This window comes from Sitophilus oryzae, unplaced genomic scaffold (assembly GCF_002938485.1).
Source record: "Sitophilus oryzae breed Bouriz unplaced genomic scaffold, Soryzae_2.0 scaffold_1307_pilon_pilon, whole genome shotgun sequence".
NCBI classification, from domain to species: domain Eukaryota; kingdom Metazoa; phylum Arthropoda; class Insecta; order Coleoptera; family Curculionidae; genus Sitophilus; species Sitophilus oryzae.
This window is the reverse complement of record NW_022145957.1, coordinates 173334-190937: the sequence shown is the minus strand read 5'-3', so window position 1 is coordinate 190937 and position 17604 is coordinate 173334. Positions and strand designations below refer to the sequence as shown.

The 17604-nt window shown below is 31.4% G+C and overlaps 1 protein-coding gene across 1 annotated transcript; it reads left to right on the top strand.

The window, feature by feature from the left end:
- The first annotated feature begins 4181 nt into the window (after positions 1–4181).
- On the top strand, positions 4182–4835 carry LOC115874875. Its single transcript, XM_030890173.1, has one exon. The coding sequence runs from the start codon at positions 4182–4184 to the stop codon at positions 4833–4835; it is 654 nt and encodes a 217-aa protein (XP_030746033.1).
- Positions 4836–17604: the final 12769 nt, after the last annotated feature.

The window sequence follows — 17604 nt, the reverse complement described above, 5'->3', positions numbered from 1 at the left end:
GCAACCCGTAGATTCTAGAATCTATGTCTGGTTATTCATCTGTTAATATAGCGTAATAATAATATCTATAGAAAGTAATACTATTACAAGGCGTAATGTAATGAAACCTAAAATCTAGATCATATTGTAACAACTAAATCGACATAAATGTTTTTAATAATCTAACCACTAAATATAGTCTGTACGATATTATTTAAAATGTACGTTAAGTTAAGACTGAAAATGTGTTAAATGTTAATTGTAAGCTAAAACTTAAATCTAAACTTAGCTGTTCTTTATGTAATCTTGCTTCAAACAGTCACAGCGTGAGGTGGGCTCACCCTAAAAATACGAAACTCTTGTTTAAAATCAAACAAGGTCTAATAAACAAAATGAACCTACCTCGAATTACTTCCGAGGGCTCAATAATAAACAAAGAAACTGTCCTTTCTTCCATGTAACATTCTGGAGGACAAAAGAAAAGGGACGCCAACGTGCCAGCAAAATACAAATACAAGTCAAGTTGGGACATCCAAAACTCTACCCTAAAAATATGCAGTAATAATATCGAATCTAAAAGGAAAATATTTCATCTTTACCTGTTGCTTTGAAATAGCAGCTGACTCAGATTATACACAGCAAGATTTAAATAATCACCGTTTCTAAAAGCCGGGATGGTTAGGTTAGGCTACAGAGCGCTAAAAGCAAAAGTCAGTCCACAGCACAGAGAGTTGACAGAAGCGATGTTGACAGCGCCTCCACAGAGCGATAACAGGGTTGTGTCAAACGATAACAGGGTTGTGTAGAGAACGTAAAAATTACGCCAAGTGCGTCAAATAAATTATCAGGCCTGAACGATACGGAATCCGATGACGATACGCCAGACATCATATATATCGTATATTAAAAAGACATGTAACGAACTAAAAACGTTACAACTTGGATCAAGGAAAATTAATAAAATTGCGTTTATCTCATCAACGAAGCCGAAATCACTAAAATATCAACAGACAACTTTTAATCGACATTAAACTGCTGACACTATTTTGCCAACAAGAGAAAAAAAGGTCAGTGGCATACATGCATTTTTTTAGAAAAATATTCCAGTGATAACCCATATGCATGTCCCTGGTGAATAGGGTGTCCGTTATTTCCCAAGTGGATTTTATTTTAGAAAATCTCTGCTTTACGGTGAGCTTGTAGACGGTAAGAGGAGGCCGGGTGGACAACTGAAAAGGTACAAGGACATTTTCCACGAAAACTTAAAGGGGATTAACATGCAGAATGAGTGGGAAGAAGCAGCTCACAATAGAACTGAATGGAGAAGAGTTGTAAACTCAGTTAACAGCGACAACCTAAAAGTAAAGAGGCAACAAAGCAATGAGATTTTTAAATGTCCGCAGTGCGGTAGGCAGATAACATCACGTATCGGGCTTTTCAGTCACAGAAAAGCTCATGAAAGAAAACGCCTTGCGTGACCATCTTCTGATGTGTGTCGAATACTCGTCAGCGAGTAATGGCTGTATGTATGTATGTATATGGATTTTATTTTAGCTGCCGCACTCTAAAACTTTAGTTTTAACTCCAAAAATGATCATGATACTTTCCCATTTAAATATCATGGGATTTTCTGAGCTTTTGCATTTAATTTTTTATCTCCGAAGAAAATCAACCTACAGCTTCGACAAAGACATATTCTAATACAAAATTACGCTCTACAAAAAAGGTCTCTTTGGTTTTTTCCATAAAAACATTCCTTTAAAAGTTATTCGCGGTCAAAGTTATGCACATAGTTTATATCAAATCATTCACTGCAAATTCTAATTGCCCCTTTTGATTTTGATTAAAAAAGGATCTAGAGCCATACTTTTTTTAATAAAACAATATTTCTTCACCAACTTTAATATCGAAAACTATTAATATTATGCTCAATTGATCAAAACTATAATTTAATGTTATTGTTTCATTGCCTTTCAGTGTTCGTAAATAAGTGTCAGTTGAAGAGAATGAACAAATTTCGAGTGGTTTTTATCTTAGATATTACTTGTACCAAATTAATTAAATTAAAAAAAAAAAAAAATTTAAAGAATTTGCAGTGAATGATAGAAATATTTGATTATAAACTATGTGCATAACATAAATTTGACCGCGAATAACTTTTAAAGGAATGTTTTTATGGAAAAAACCAAAGAAATCTTTTTTGTAGAGCGTAATTTTGTATTAGAATATGTCTTTGTCGAAGCTGTAGGTTCATTTTCTTCGGAGGTAAAAAATTAAATGCAAAAGGTCAGAAATTCCCATGTTATTTAAATGGGAAAAGTATCATGATTCCGGCACGGTTTAAATGAAAAATTAAGAGCTTGTTTACGTTGGATAATTCTTTCTAGAGCAAAAACTAAACTTTCAGAGGGCGGCAGCAAAAAAACAATCAACTTGGGAAATAACGGACACCCTACTGGTGAATATGTCGACACTTTTTTAGCTTTAAAATATGTCGCATTGATAGTAACTTTTACCCTCAAAATTTCATTCGTAACGCTAAAAGTACTGGGAAGAAAATTACAATAAATCGAAAAATAATAAAACTTTAACACACTCTAGCTAGGAAACAAAGCAGAATCGGACCTATGTTGATATGAAAAATAAATCTTATTTTTACGTGAGGAATCTCCCCACGAGAGATGACACATATTTTTTGAAACACCCTGTATACAACCTATATTGCCAAATTAGGTATTTGCAACATATCTTAAATCAAGCGAAATACATCAAAATTTGTAGAGACCAACCCTTAAATAAATTTAATGATATTACAAAATCATATAAAAGACCCAGTGCCCAAAATTTCAGGTATCAAAAAGCCTTCCCAACGGTAAAATTTAAAAGGGCCGCGAAACGACCACTCATTGGCTGTGACGTCACTTCGCATATAAACTCGGCGCCTGGTTATAACCTGGTTGTTAACATCGACTTGTTGTTCAGCGTGGTTTTAGCTTTGTGTAGAAGTGAAATTGCGACGAAATCTAATAATTTGTTTTATTCTGCCTAGTAAAATAGTGTTTTTAATTAGTTATGGCCGCCGAAGGATTTGTAAAGGCTTCCACAAACACCTTCTGTAGATATGTTCATGGTAATAGAATACATAAAAAAGGACGAATGTTTTAATTCAGCTGAAATTAAAGGTGCAAAAGCAGCAATGTACATTTCGTCTGTTGGATCTTTGTCTATGAAAGGAATGCGGACAAAAAACATTTAAATAAACAGCAATATATTTTATACGTCGACTTGACGAGTACGTCACCGAAAATCGCTCCGCCCACTCATTTTATTGGCTACTTGCAAATTTGTCGAATTTTTATTGATGGGACGCGTCGTCTAATTTTTTACGAAAAACATCGAGAGAATATCGTTTCCCCTCTCACGGATACCCCGTAGCCACAGAATGGACAGACGTACTGTAAGTACTCATTTATGTAAAATAGTAATTGCCTTTTTGTTCCTAGGTATATTATAATACCTAAAAGATTCAAAAAGCGTTTGAGGTTATCTTGTTTTACTAGTCCTGCAGGTAATAGGCAGGGATTGTAATAGTTTTATTTTATTTCCATACTAATGTAATTATTTATTATTTCTAGGGCGTCTCGTAAAGAATATGGAGACAGTGCTGTTGGATATGTTGAGCTTAAACGAGAAGGTCCATTCTGTACTCTGCAATGCAAGATTTGCCCGGAGCATAGAATCCGTTCTAAAAATTATGTTGTTTGTTTTAAAGTTGATGAAGCCAACGAAACTATTCTAATCGTCGAGTGCAAAGACTGTGCAGCAGCTGCAGGTAACTAATTTAATATACAGGCCACCATTGACATTTTTTAATTTGTTTGTTTTATTTCTCGTAGGTGGTTGTAAGCATGCTCTTGCATTTCTAATGTGGATGCATCGCCGGACAGAAGAACCTTCACCAACAGAAGTTACTTCTTATGGGAAAAGCCATGGCTATCTGGTGTAGGAACGTCACTGAAATTCACAACAGCCAGGGACTTTTCCAAAAAAACTGTCAACCCTCCAGTTTGTGATGTTCTTTCATTTCGAAATGAGCTAACTAGTTTTTCTTGGAGAAAGTTCCAAGTTGACAGGTCATCTGTTAAAATATACTTCTGAGACATATGAAGAGTTCATTTGAAAAACTGCCATTATATAAGGTAATGTTGCAATTCAAAAGCAAGGACGGTATAGAATGTGACGATTTCATAAAATTTGCTGTGTCACAAATGAACAACTCTCTTTGTTCTGAAGCAGAAAAGAAGACGAGGGCTGAATCGGAAAACCCTTTATGGCATGAGCTTCGATTTGAACGAATCACAGCTTCCAAAATATTTGAATTTACACATTGCAAAACTCCAGAGGGCACTTTTGTAGAATCAATAATAGGTGCTTACAAAGTGAGGGACAACAAATTTATGAAGAGGGGAAGACTATTAGAAAAAAAAGTGTTAAAGTGTGCCGAACAAAAAGTAAAGTGTAAATTTCAAGAGTGCGGTTTTTTTACAATGCCTTTGTTGCCTGTCCTCGGAGCCTCACCGGATGGTATCTCAAAAGATTACGTTGTGGAAATTAAGTGTCCTAGCAGTGTAAAAAATAAAAACACGTATATAAAAGACAATAATATTACAGCTAAATTTAAGGGACAACTTCATTTGCAAATGTTGTGTGATGCATCTCCAGATTTTGAAGAATCAAATAATGTAGAAATTTTGGAAATTGATTTTGACGAGCAGTTTGCTAATGAGCTTACGGCAGCAGCTATAGAAAACTGGGAAAATTTTGTATTTCCTAAGCTTTTTGTAAGTTGTCAATAAATGTTTGAAAAGTTATATGTGTTTTAATTTACTAAAAAATGTGTTGTTTATAATCTAATTAGTTTATAATCTAATTTGCAAAAACTAATTTATTGTGTTGGGATATAATGTTTAAAATAAACTTAAATATTTTTTTATTTAAAAAAATGTACCTATATGTAAATATTTACATTTTCTATTTACATTTTAATCGTTATATTAAATTACAAAACTAAAAACTAATAGGTTAATACATATTTTCACATTTGTTTTATACCAAACCAAACCAAACCGTCTGGTGTTGATGACACTAAATATTTCAAAGTGTTGCATTTTTTATATTCTGACCAGGTAAGAGCTTGCTGTACTGGGTTTGTGCTAAATAAAATTATCAGTTGGAGATGGAAGATAATATAACATCATTTTTAACTTACTTTAAAGTGGTCTTCACAACAGAAAAATTCACTTTTTGATTTGGGCATCTCACGTCTAGCTGCTGAGAACCATAGTTTCTTACGCCCATAATCCTGAGGCACACGCACAAAGAGTTTGTTTGGTGTACTTACAGATGTGCTTGTACAACGGGGCACAAAACACCACTATTCTGAGACCCTTACATAGGAATTTACCTATGTAATCACTCAAACACTTGAAAATGGTCTTACTAAACTGTAGTTATGCATGTTTTTGTTTGTAGCCACGAAAATAAAGTCTTAGTTTAGTCTTAAAACGTCTAAAACGCACAGAACTCAATTTAAAAACATGAACAAAGTTGACATCGCTTCACTGTTTATATGCGCATGACGTCACATGGCCTCAACCTTGAGATACTCTATTTTAGCGTCAATTTCGGGCGTTTGAATTTTAAATGCTTTTTTTTCTTGAAATACTTTTTGAAATATTTTTTTGCCACCAGATTTATAGCTATATAAGCTCTCATTTTCACAGTTTACAAAAAAACATGAAAATACCCAATTATCAAGATAATATTATGTTTTTTAACCAAAAATAAAAAAAAATCCAAATATTCCAAAAAAAATGCGAAAACCCCGTAGACGTGCTTCTGGGGTCGAAATATACTACCCCGAAAAATATTTGCACTTGTTTAAAAGTCATCTTGCATAACCAAAAAAAGGTACCTTCATGCGAGTCCATGTATTTCATCAAATTTAATTTTAAGTTTTAACCCTAAAAATCTTCTGGTAATTAGCAGTTGCCCTACTTTCATCCATTATCACCATTTTATACCATTTTTAATAAATGAACGCCTGAAAAATGAACTAATTTCCGCAAAAGTATCTTTTATTTAATGGAAATGTCTCCATTTCCGGTTCGCAGTACGATAAACATGGAGGTCGATTAAGAATTAATGGCCTAAATAATACATAAATTTTATGCATTGTCAGTGATATTCTAATTCGAAAAAATATTTTAATTTAGAATAAGAAGCAAAACAAAATCAAAGAAATTTATTTCATACAGCATCGGAAAAGATACTTTACATATTTGATTTTAGTCCGGAAAATTTCGTCCAGTGTTTTTTTTTGCCCGACTAGTCCATTCATAGTCCAGTAAATAAGGACACGAAAAGACCCAAGTTTCCCAACGCCGTTTTAGGGGGACTGCGTGTACCTTTTGGTAAGTAGTTTTAGGGAAAAAATTGTTTTGGCCAAAAAAATGGCCCCAAATGGCCGTAAAATCAGTTTTTCGCAAATATCTGCCAAAATATGCAATTTACAAAATGTTTCTTACAAAAAATGAAGGTTAGGGAGTTACCTACAAAAATGGTCATTGTCATTTTTTATGTAGAATTAGTAGTTTTCAAGATATTCCGCCTCGAAGATCCCCGAGTTTTCTCTCCAAGATCATTGATCGATAGGACAAATTGTCTAATAACTCGGCTAAAATTTAATATTTTTTATGATTCTAACTACATTTAAAAGATAGTATCAACAGGTATCACAATTTGGGACGTGTTTGAATTTTGTGATATTTTATGATAATAAAAAAACCGGCAAACACTACTTTGCTAAAAAAATTTCAGATTTTTAAAACCTTATTTATATTTTCACTAATAATAGCATATTTGCCAAGATTTTCTCTTCTCAAGAGTCTCTTTAAGTAACTCACAGAAAAGTTAGTTTGAAGTATTTGTTTAATCACATTTTAGTAAAAAAATAACTATTCTTGAGCGGCTTTTTCCATTTTTGGGATTTCCGGAAAGTGTCGTAAACAAAAAAGAATTGCATCAATCACAACTTTATAAGTAACAAATATCAATGGAGGAGTTGGAAATCAATGATAAAAGTTAAAGATTATCTGCGATATCTTGCAACTATTTCAGAATATACAGGGTGGTCCGAACTGTATTCCGGAAACTTCGACAGCATATTCTACAGATAAAAATAAGTAAAAATGTTCGTATAAATATATGTCCTAAAATGCTTAGTTTCGGAGATACAGGTTGTAGAAATTTCATTTTTATTTCGATTTTTTCCAAAAAAATTTCTGAATTAACGTCAATATTTGGATGAAAATTGGTGTCTGGGAGTTTTTTGACAGGAAAAATTTGGGATTTTGATGTCAATATGACTCCTATTTGTAGGGGGCGCCAACTACATGTATTTTAGCTGTTTTGAAGAGTAATAACTTTTCGTCCGTACCTGTATAAAACTGCTGAGTGAAAAAAATATATATTTCCATGATTTTCTACGTAAAAAATGTTTCTTGGTAAAAATCGCTATGAGCAACCGTTCTCAAGATATTTAGAATTGAAAGAGTCTATACATGCCATTATTGACAAAAAATAAACATGTTGAGTAGATAGTTATTTGACTAAAAAGATAAATTTGTGAACTTTTTATTTCTTTTTTCAAATTAATCATAATCTTTTTTACGAAAAATGATGATAAAACAGTTTCTGTTGAACTTTTGATACAAAACATGTCAAATTTATGATTTAAACAATCTCTAATAACTGTTTAGTCAACATGTTTAATTTATGTGATTGACGACATGTATTGATAACTTCGATTCCAAATATCTCAAGAACCATTACTCGTAGCAATTTTTTCGAAGAGACTTTTTTTACGTAAGAAACGTCGTAAATGTATATTTTTTTACTTAGTAGTTTTGTACAGGTACGGACGAAAAGTTATTACTCTCCAAAACAGATAAAACACATGTAGATGGCGCCCTGTACAAATAGGAGTCATCATGACATCAAAATCAAATTTCTCATGTCAAAAACTCCCAGACACCAATTTTTATTCAAATATTGACGTTACTTCAGCAATTATTTGCAAAAAATCGAAATAAAAATGAAACTTCTACGCCCTGTATCTTCAAAACTAAGCATTTTAGGACAGAGCATTAGGACAAAATAAGTAAAAAACTTCGTATAAATGTATACGAAGTTTTTTACTTATTTTTATCTGCAGAATATGCTGCCGAAATTTCCGGAATACAATTCGGACCACCCTGTATTGTTCTTGTCCAGTTTCCCCGATATAATGGACTACCTTCACCATTTGGTCTAAAATATCACCATCCAAGGGACATTCTACGCCCCTTGATGCTCTAGGGGCTGTGGAGCATGACTTATAAAATTATGTATGGCAATGCTTGAGATATCTGGCACCCACACAAAAAAGTGAACAATTTTGTAAAAATCTGAAAACTTTTGGGTTAAGGAATGTTTGCCCCGGTTTTTTATTATCATATAATATGACAAAATTCAAACAGGTTCCAAAATGTGATAGTTGCTGACTGTGCCTTTTAAATGAACTTTAAGTCTTAAAAAAATATTAAATTATAGCCGAATTATTAAATAATTTGTCCTATTAATCAACTTCGGGGATATTCGAGGTGGAATAATAATAATAATATAATAAATAACGCTTTATTGTACAAAAAGCCAAAATATCATACAATACAAATCAATTCAAAAAAATTTACGTCATTAAAATTACAAATAAAACATACATGGACATTGCAGAACACAAAAAAGGCGTAGCAATAAAATTTTACAATAGGAAAATCGTAAATGGATATAATCATTAAGAGTTATAAAATATGAAATATTAAATACTAGCCTTTAACCAGTGTGTGAGATGATCAAAATTTTAAAATTAAAAATTGTTCATGATTAAACATTTTCAAAAACAACTCTCCAGTAATAATTATTTCAGAGCTTTGCGAAATGCGGGAAAGAATGAAAGCGACTTGATATTCAAAGGCAGATGATTGTACATTTTTTGGCATTGTACAGTATTGAGCCTTTAACTAGTTCTGAGCTCGGGGTTCCATTCCTAAGTGGATAGTTGTGAGATAGCCTTTCGGGAAGAGCAGATATGTGCTTGCGGATGAAGTAAACGGATTCAAAAATGAATAAAAAAGGAATAAGAGCCAGTATTTTGAAATTTTTAAAGGCATTCTGGCAATGAGTTCTACTGCTCAGCCACAATAAATATCGAACTGCTCTCTTTTGAAGTTTGAAAATACGATCAAATTTTATTGCGCAGCAAGTACCCCAGAATGGAAGGGTTAGGTTAGGTATATAACAAAGATGTGACTCAAAAAGGGCATAATAGGCTATTCTAGATATTCTTGATAAGTTAAGTTCCTTAGAAACTGATCTTAGCGCAAAACAGGCAGCGCGCTTACTTTCTTTGATAAAGTTTCGATGTGCAAGTCCCATTTTAATAAGTTTGGAAAATCTCGAAAACTACTAAATAATTTTGCGTAAAAAATGAAAGACACCATTTTTGTAGGTAATTACCTAAGCTTCATTTTTTGTTTTAAGAAATATTTTATAAATTGCATATTTTAGCAGATTGCTACCTTCCCGATTGGGAGGTGGGTTCAAATTGTACCTATATAAAACACAAAATTTTAGTTCAATGTGATCACACAATAAAACACAGATTAACAAGACAGACGTTTATTCAGAGTAGGGTAGCTCATCATTTGAAACAATACAATTTAAAATAGTTTATATAATTATTACAATAATATAGGGAAATTAAAGCAACTATATTATAAATTAAATATTTGCAACAATTGGTAATACTGGTTACCAGTTAGTGTAACCTAGACTATAAGATTACCTACTCTACTAAAATTTAATACGAAAGAAAAACGGGGTACCCACGATATAAATGTTACTTATAATTACTAAATAAATGATATTTAATTAAAACTAATCTGAAGCAACAAAAAAAATAGGTACAATGTTTATTAAGTACGCAGGAACGAGAGGGAGCTAATAAAGAGTTTGGTACTTAGCTTTTATTCGTAAGGGTCCCAAAAATCCCCTACGCTAGGATCTGCCGTACAAACAAAAGGCCCAACCACGCGGCTTCCCCTTAGCTTATCAGTTGGTTTGAACGTCTAAGGTTTGAACAGGAACCTCGCTAGCCAGTCGTGAAAACCCTCGTGGAACCAAGTCGGTGTGTAAAAGAAAACCCAAACCAAGGTGCCCAAACTGTGGGCGATTTTCTTGGAAATAATACGAAAGATGCAACGCTATTAGTTTTTTCTCAATCCAGCCGTAACTGTATGATATAACTAATATCAATTAACCTTAGAGAATTATTAACCTTTCCCAAAATCAAATCAAAGGATTTTTCAACTCAATACGTGACTTCACTGCCAGCGTACCAAAAAGAAAAGAAAGGAAATCACCAGACAGGTGGGCGCTTGGAATTTTAATCTCGAGACCCCCTCCTGACATAAATTTAGCTATAAAATCCCTAGGTACTTCCGCAACCAGTTAAGTACCAATGTTGCCAGGATTAATCTGATAATAAAATATTTTTTTTAATATTAAATCAAACAATAATAATAAGTTAAATGCAATTACAATTAGATACACTTGATAATGGTTTAAAATCATTAATAAATAAAAGTATTAAAATAAGTTAAATGCTAAAATTAATTATTTAGAGACTAAATACGAATGAGGTGAAATATGATTTAAGAAAATTTCAAGAAGCTGGCAACATCGTTAGACGCGTTGACGATTTGACGTTTGCTCTAACCACAAATTAATTAGTCTTAACAAAACTCACAATGAGATTATTTATTAATAATAATTATTGAAGGTATTATTGTTATTAAAAAGGTATGTACATCGTTTCTTATAATATAATTAATATAATATGGATTTCCCTTTGTAGCAACCAAACAACTAACAAAATGCAATGAATATTTCGACTGGAACAGAAGTAAACAAATTACCAAAAGTGAGTATATAAAGTGGTTATTATTAATATTACCTTAATTAACGTTATTTTAGATAAATAAGAAGTCTTTACACGATGCATTTACCCTTCCATAACCTGAAGAATAATACCTCAAGATCGAGTCAAAGATATTATTTACAAAATATTACATTTGGCTAAAAATACAACAATATGAAGTTAAATTGTGATTTAAAGTTAACGCACATTTACTTTACTTGTAAATAGAAAATAAATAAATAATTAATATGTATTAAGAAATGTATTGTTATATTTTATTAACGTGTCATCTTCAAGGTTATAAATAAAAATAATAAATCACACACATTCACCCTTTTGTCAAGATTTATCAATTAAAATAAATATAAGAAAATTAACTCCCCTCTAAAATATATAACCGTAACAAGATATTTGCAAAAAACTGATTTTTCGGCCAAAGCTGTCTTACCACGGTGTTTAACTGTACTCAGCCCAGCTTGATGTTGTTAGTAAAACTACTCCCCAAAAAGTACACAATCCTCCTGAAAAGTCCCGGTCGACGAGTTATGCCGTGATTTCAACCTTCAGTTACTGGACTATCATACAGTCTTGATTTTTTTGGTTCTTTAATATGAGTCATCGATTTGCATAGAATTTTTTTGAAATTTTTTCGAAAAATTTTGGAAAATCGATTTTTCTTGATTCTTCTGAATGTGTAGTTTACAAAACCGTTTCGTTTTTGAGAATGGCACTTTTTATTCCCAAAATATTGTTCTAGAACAAAAATTGAATCTGGTTTTTGAACTATTTTAACAAACTATTTAATACCAATATTACTTTTTCTAATGTTAAAATTAAATTTAAACAGTATTCCTCATGTTAACTATGCTAAAGAATTTATGGTTGGAAATATATATTATTTTAAAATACGGTAAACCTTCATAAAATTTTAAATTAAATTGACGTCATTTTAGCCTAGGCGGACGTCAGTATGAAGTTTATTACCTGCATTTAATTATTTTATTTTATTATTCATAAAAGTATATTCCCTTGTTTCTTCATTAGTGAATCTGTTTCGATAAAATTAATATAATCCCTTTAATATTTAGAATATGATATAAAATGCATTAGTGCAAAATAATTGGATTCATTGAAATATAGAAACGCTTGATTCAAATTAATATTGATGGTTCAAATCAGTGTCTAAAATATTTATTTTAAATAATAATAATATTTAGCACTTGGCTAGTAAATACAGAGATGTTTACAAATGCAATATACAAAAAAGGAAATTTCCTATTTCATACGCTTTGTATTTATGTTGTTTAAACATTCTCATATTTACATTTAACTGTTTCTGACAAATATCAATACAAAGGCATTTGATAAAAAATCGTTTGACAAAAATTTCTGTTTGGAAAATTTCGTTTATATATTCCTCTTTTTTGTCGCGTTTCAGAATTTTTTTTCCACATTTATAACTTTTTTTAGGAAGGGCATTACAAGCAAATCGTATTATCATTTATTGGCTTTTGTAGTAGAATTAATAATCTACATACTTCACACGCTTCCAAACCAAATCAAAGCTTCAGACAATAACAAGTCATTTTAGCCTAGTCTTCTTTTAACATTTAGGTTAAATATGAACTAATAATATAAATATACAGGGTGGTCTGAATTGTCTTCCGGAAACTTCGGCAGCATTATTCTGCAGATAAAAATAAGTAAAAGAGTTCGTATAAATGTATGTCCAAAAATGCTTAGTTTCGGAGATACAGGGTGCCGAAGTTTCATTTTTATTTCGTTTTTTTGCAAATAATTTTTGAAGTAACGTAAATATTTGGATGAAAATTGGTGACTAGGAGTTTTTTAACATGAGAAATTTGATTTTGATATCAATATGACTCCTATTTGTAGGGGGCGCCACCTACATGTGTTCTAACTGTTTTGAAGAGTAATAACTTTTCGTCCGGACCTGTATAAAACTACTGAATGAAAAAATATACATTTCTGTGATTTTCTACGTAAAAAATGTCTCTTGGTAAAAATCGCTGCGACCAACCGTTTTCATATTTATAATAGATAGATAGATAGATAGATATTTAGAATGGAAATAGTCAATACGTGTCATTATTGCCAAAAAATAAAAGTGTTGGGTAGACAAATTATTTGACTGAAATAATACATTTTGGAACTTTTTTTTTTTTTTAATTGATCATAAATTTTTCTTCGAAAAAATTATGATAAAACAGTTTCTGTTGAACTTTTGGCACAAAAACATTTCAAATTTATGATTTCAGTGTAATAACTATTTAGCCAAGATGTTTAATTTATGTCAATGATGACAGGTATTGATAATTTAGATTCAAAATATCTCGAGAACCATTACTCGTAGCGATTTTTACCAAGAGACTTGTTTTACGTAAAAAACGTCGTAAATGTATATTTTTTTACTCAGTATTTTTATACAGGTTCGGACAAAAAGTTATTACTCTTCAAACCAGTTAAAAAATATGCAGGTGGCGCCCTCTATTAGTGGCAGTCATATTGACATCAAAATCAAATTTCTCATGTCAAAAAACTCCTAGACACCAATTTTGATCCAAATATTGACATTACTTCAGAAATTATTTGGAAAAAATCTAAATAAAAATGAAACTTCTACACCCTGTATCTCCGAAACTAAGCATTTTCGGACATACATGTATACGAACTTGTTTACTTATTTTTATGTGCAGAATATGCTGCTGAAGTTTCCGGAATACAGTTCGGGCCACCCTGTATATAAAAAAATATATCACAGAGAACATAGAAATGTTTACAGAAAAATATAACAAGCAATATATGTTGACCGTTGGATTACTTTCTCAATCATCTCAATTTACAAAATAACTCAATCAGATTCACGCTTGAGAAAGAGAAAAACTTCTGTAGTAGAAGCGATGGATCAATTAACACTGCTTTATATAGAAACCGCCAGACATACGGGACAATACTTAAATTCTCAGTCGAACCATTCTGAAGCAACCAAAAGAGGTATAGTTTAAACTTTATATCATCGAGCAATCATTACCAAGACCTTCTGAATTCTGATTCTCAGTAATATTAATCCCTATTTCCTTTAGAATGATTACTCTGTAAAATCCCTAGACAATATTATATCCAATTATTGCAAGTCTGACTCGTTGGTGCGCCAGCCTAAGGAGGATGATTTCTCTCTCTCGGAGAAAATCAGGCAAGCAGTATAAAATTAAAGCTGTTTTTAGGTCTGGGACTACACTAAGAAGTATCCTAACGAAAACAAAACCGGAATCATCAAAACAGGAGAAAGAGTGCAGCGAGGAGTGCATCTACCAGGTATTCTTAGCAATATAGGTAAAATATTATATTTACATATTGGCCCAACAATAAAAATATAGGTTGGATGCATATTCTATATAGATATAGAAAAATAATATATCTTTTATATATTGCCAATATTTGGTAAATAGTGCATATACATATTAGTTACTGCTAAATATGCTTTGCGCGTGTCGGAACAAGATTGAATAAATATTGTATAAAAATATAGGTAAAAGATGCAAGACACATGAACGCATTAAACAAGTTGCAACAGAGACACCTTAGACAACTCTTAAGAATCCGGTGGTTCCATCATGTCTCAAACGTATCGGTCCTTGAAAAAGCTAACTGCGAGAGTATTGAAGTCATGGTTATAAAATCCCGCTTAAGATGGGCTGGTCACGTATGCAGAATGCAAGAAAACCGCATACCAAAATCTCTGCTTTACGGTGAGCTTGTAGACGGTAGGATGACGCTGCCGCCATAAATAAAGACAATGGAAGTCCGAAGTTCTTTTAGTTTCAATAGCGTATGATAAGGTATAACTCAAAAAATATTTATAAGGTCGCAGTGAATAACTTCCCCTCTCCCATACAAACTCACTTTATTAATGTTTAATATAACTTAATTGTTAAAAATATAAATAAAAATATATAATAATGAAAGTCTAAAATTGATTTTACAAAAAGAAAGTAAAATTTACTAATTAAAAAAATTAAATTCACTAAACAATTTTGAGATAAAAACTATATCATTTTTAATTTAAAATTTCTTTTTTGTCTTTTAACCATTAGTACGACATTTTTAATTTTAACCGACGCATATTTCACAGAAAATTGTATGTTGTGAATCACAGTGTACTTACTCTATACTCTTATATTTCGTAAACTACAAAATAGAAAATAATTAGAAGTAATTGGAACTGGAAAAGAAAAATCTTTTAAAAGGACATTTTGTTTTGTTATAAAAACCATTTTGGATATAAAAGTAATTAATTTTCCAAAAAAATATAATTAAAACATAAAAAAGTCTTTGATGTTTTTGTGTTGAATAGCTCGCAGATAATTTTTCATAGCCGTATTATGAATAAATATAAAAGAAGATATTATAACATTCAGTTTAAAAAAAAATCCACTTTATTTTAGCAATATTTTATATCTTGTACTCATGGGAATAAAATAAATTCGGAAAATACATATAGATATCTCGTTTAATACATAAATTTAAATATCAAACTAATTGGAAATTTCTAAAATATATGAATAAAACCTCGTTGTTTTATTTGTTTTGTCAGATAGATATTAAATAATTTAATTTTGATGGATTTAATAATATCTTTTTATCGAGCTTTTTATATGATAATTCCATTACCTTTAATATCTCTTGTTTTGGAAGAAATAGAATATAATCATCATCATCATTTTCAGCTTATTCAACCATTTCCAAGTATGGTGTAGCTTAAATAAATAAATGCCTTTATTGTCAAAAAATTTTACAATTTGCAGACAAAGGTAAAGTAAACAAACAAAGTAAACAAACAAACAAACAAAAGAGAATACAAAACATTATACAAATAACATTGTCAGTCTTATTGTTTAAAATAAACATTTATAAATGTTTACAATGTCAAAGAATAAAAAAATAAAAATAAGATTCAAAAATATTTAGTATGTTATTAGTAAATATCAATGACCTCTAGATAAATTTATTTCGATGTCATTGGTAAATATAGTAATAGCAAACCGAGTAGCAAACATTAGATCAGTCTTTACAAGATCAAATTCGATTATCAAAATATAAGTCATTTACGGCGTAGAAAGCCTTGTCTAGTAAATAAGATTTCACTGCTTTTCGAAATTAAAAAATTATGTTATGGATTTGATTTCAAATGGCATAATATATATATATATATATATATATATATATATATATATATATATATATATATATATATATATAGATACGGCAAGCAAAACTTCTTCTTATCAACAGACGATGTCGTGAAACTGTCGGTGAGATATTAGTGCATGCCTGTCAGTGAGAGCGTTCGGCCCGCTCAAAGTATGAATGAACAAAATTCTTACAGCTTTAGTGTATAAATAATATTTTCTTGCCTTTAGCTGTGTATTTTTTCTAATTTTGAAAAATAAGTAGAGAAAAAATAAAAAAAATAAATAAAAAGTAAAAAGAAAACCATCTTTACCATCTTTTGACGGGAGCTGCACTAATATCTCACCGACACTTTACGACATCGTCTGTTGATATAGAAGAAGTTTTGCTTGCCGTATCGGTGAGAACCAGCCCCTGGACAGCCCACCTGATGGAGGGTAGGCCCAGAAACCGGTTGTGGGGGTGGAGCTTGGTTCCCCCCTTTACGACAAGCAAAACAATTTTCTTTTTACTTTTTTAATTTTTCTCTACTGATTTTTTCGAAATTAGAAAATACACAGCTAAAGGCAAGAAATATTATTTATTAATATACACTAAAGCTGTAAGAATTTTGTTCATTTCATATATTTGAGCGGGCCGAAAAACGCTCTTTACCATCTTTGACGGGAGATGCACTAATATCTCACCGACACTTTACGACATCGTCTGTTGATATAGAAGAAGTTTTGTTTGCCGTATCGGTGAGAACCAGCCCCTGGACAGCCCACCTGATGAAGTGCCAGAAACCGGTTGTGGGGGTGGAGCTTGGTTCCCCCCCTTTACGACAAGCAAAACAATTTTTCTTTTTACTTTTTATTTTTTTTTAATTTTTCTCTACTTTCGATTTTTTCGAAATTAGAAAAATACACAGCTAAAGGCAAGAAAATATTATTTATTAATATACACTAAAGCTGTAAGAATTTTGTTCATTTCATATATTTGAGCGGGGCGAAAAACGCTCTTTACCATCTTTGACGGGAGATGCACTAATATCTCACCGACACTTTACGACATCGTCTGTTGATATAGAAGAAGTTTTGCTTGCCGTATCGGTGAGAACCAGCCCCTGGTCAGCCCACCTGATGAAGGGTAGGCCCAGAAACCGGTTGTGGGAGTGGAGCTTGGTTCCCCCCTTTACGACAGGCAAAACAATTTTCTTTTTACTTTTTATTTTTTTATTTTTTTTAAATTTTTTCTCTACTTTCGATTTTTCGAAATTAGAAAAAATACACAGCTAAAGGCAAGAAAATATTATTTATTAATATACACTAAAGCTGTAAGAATTTTGTTCATTTCAT

Excerpts from the sequence above, each read along its gene's own strand:
- LOC115874875 (XM_030890173.1), top strand. The coding sequence starts at position 4,182 with ATGTTGCAATTCAAAAGCAAGGACGGTATAGAATGTGACGATTTCATA.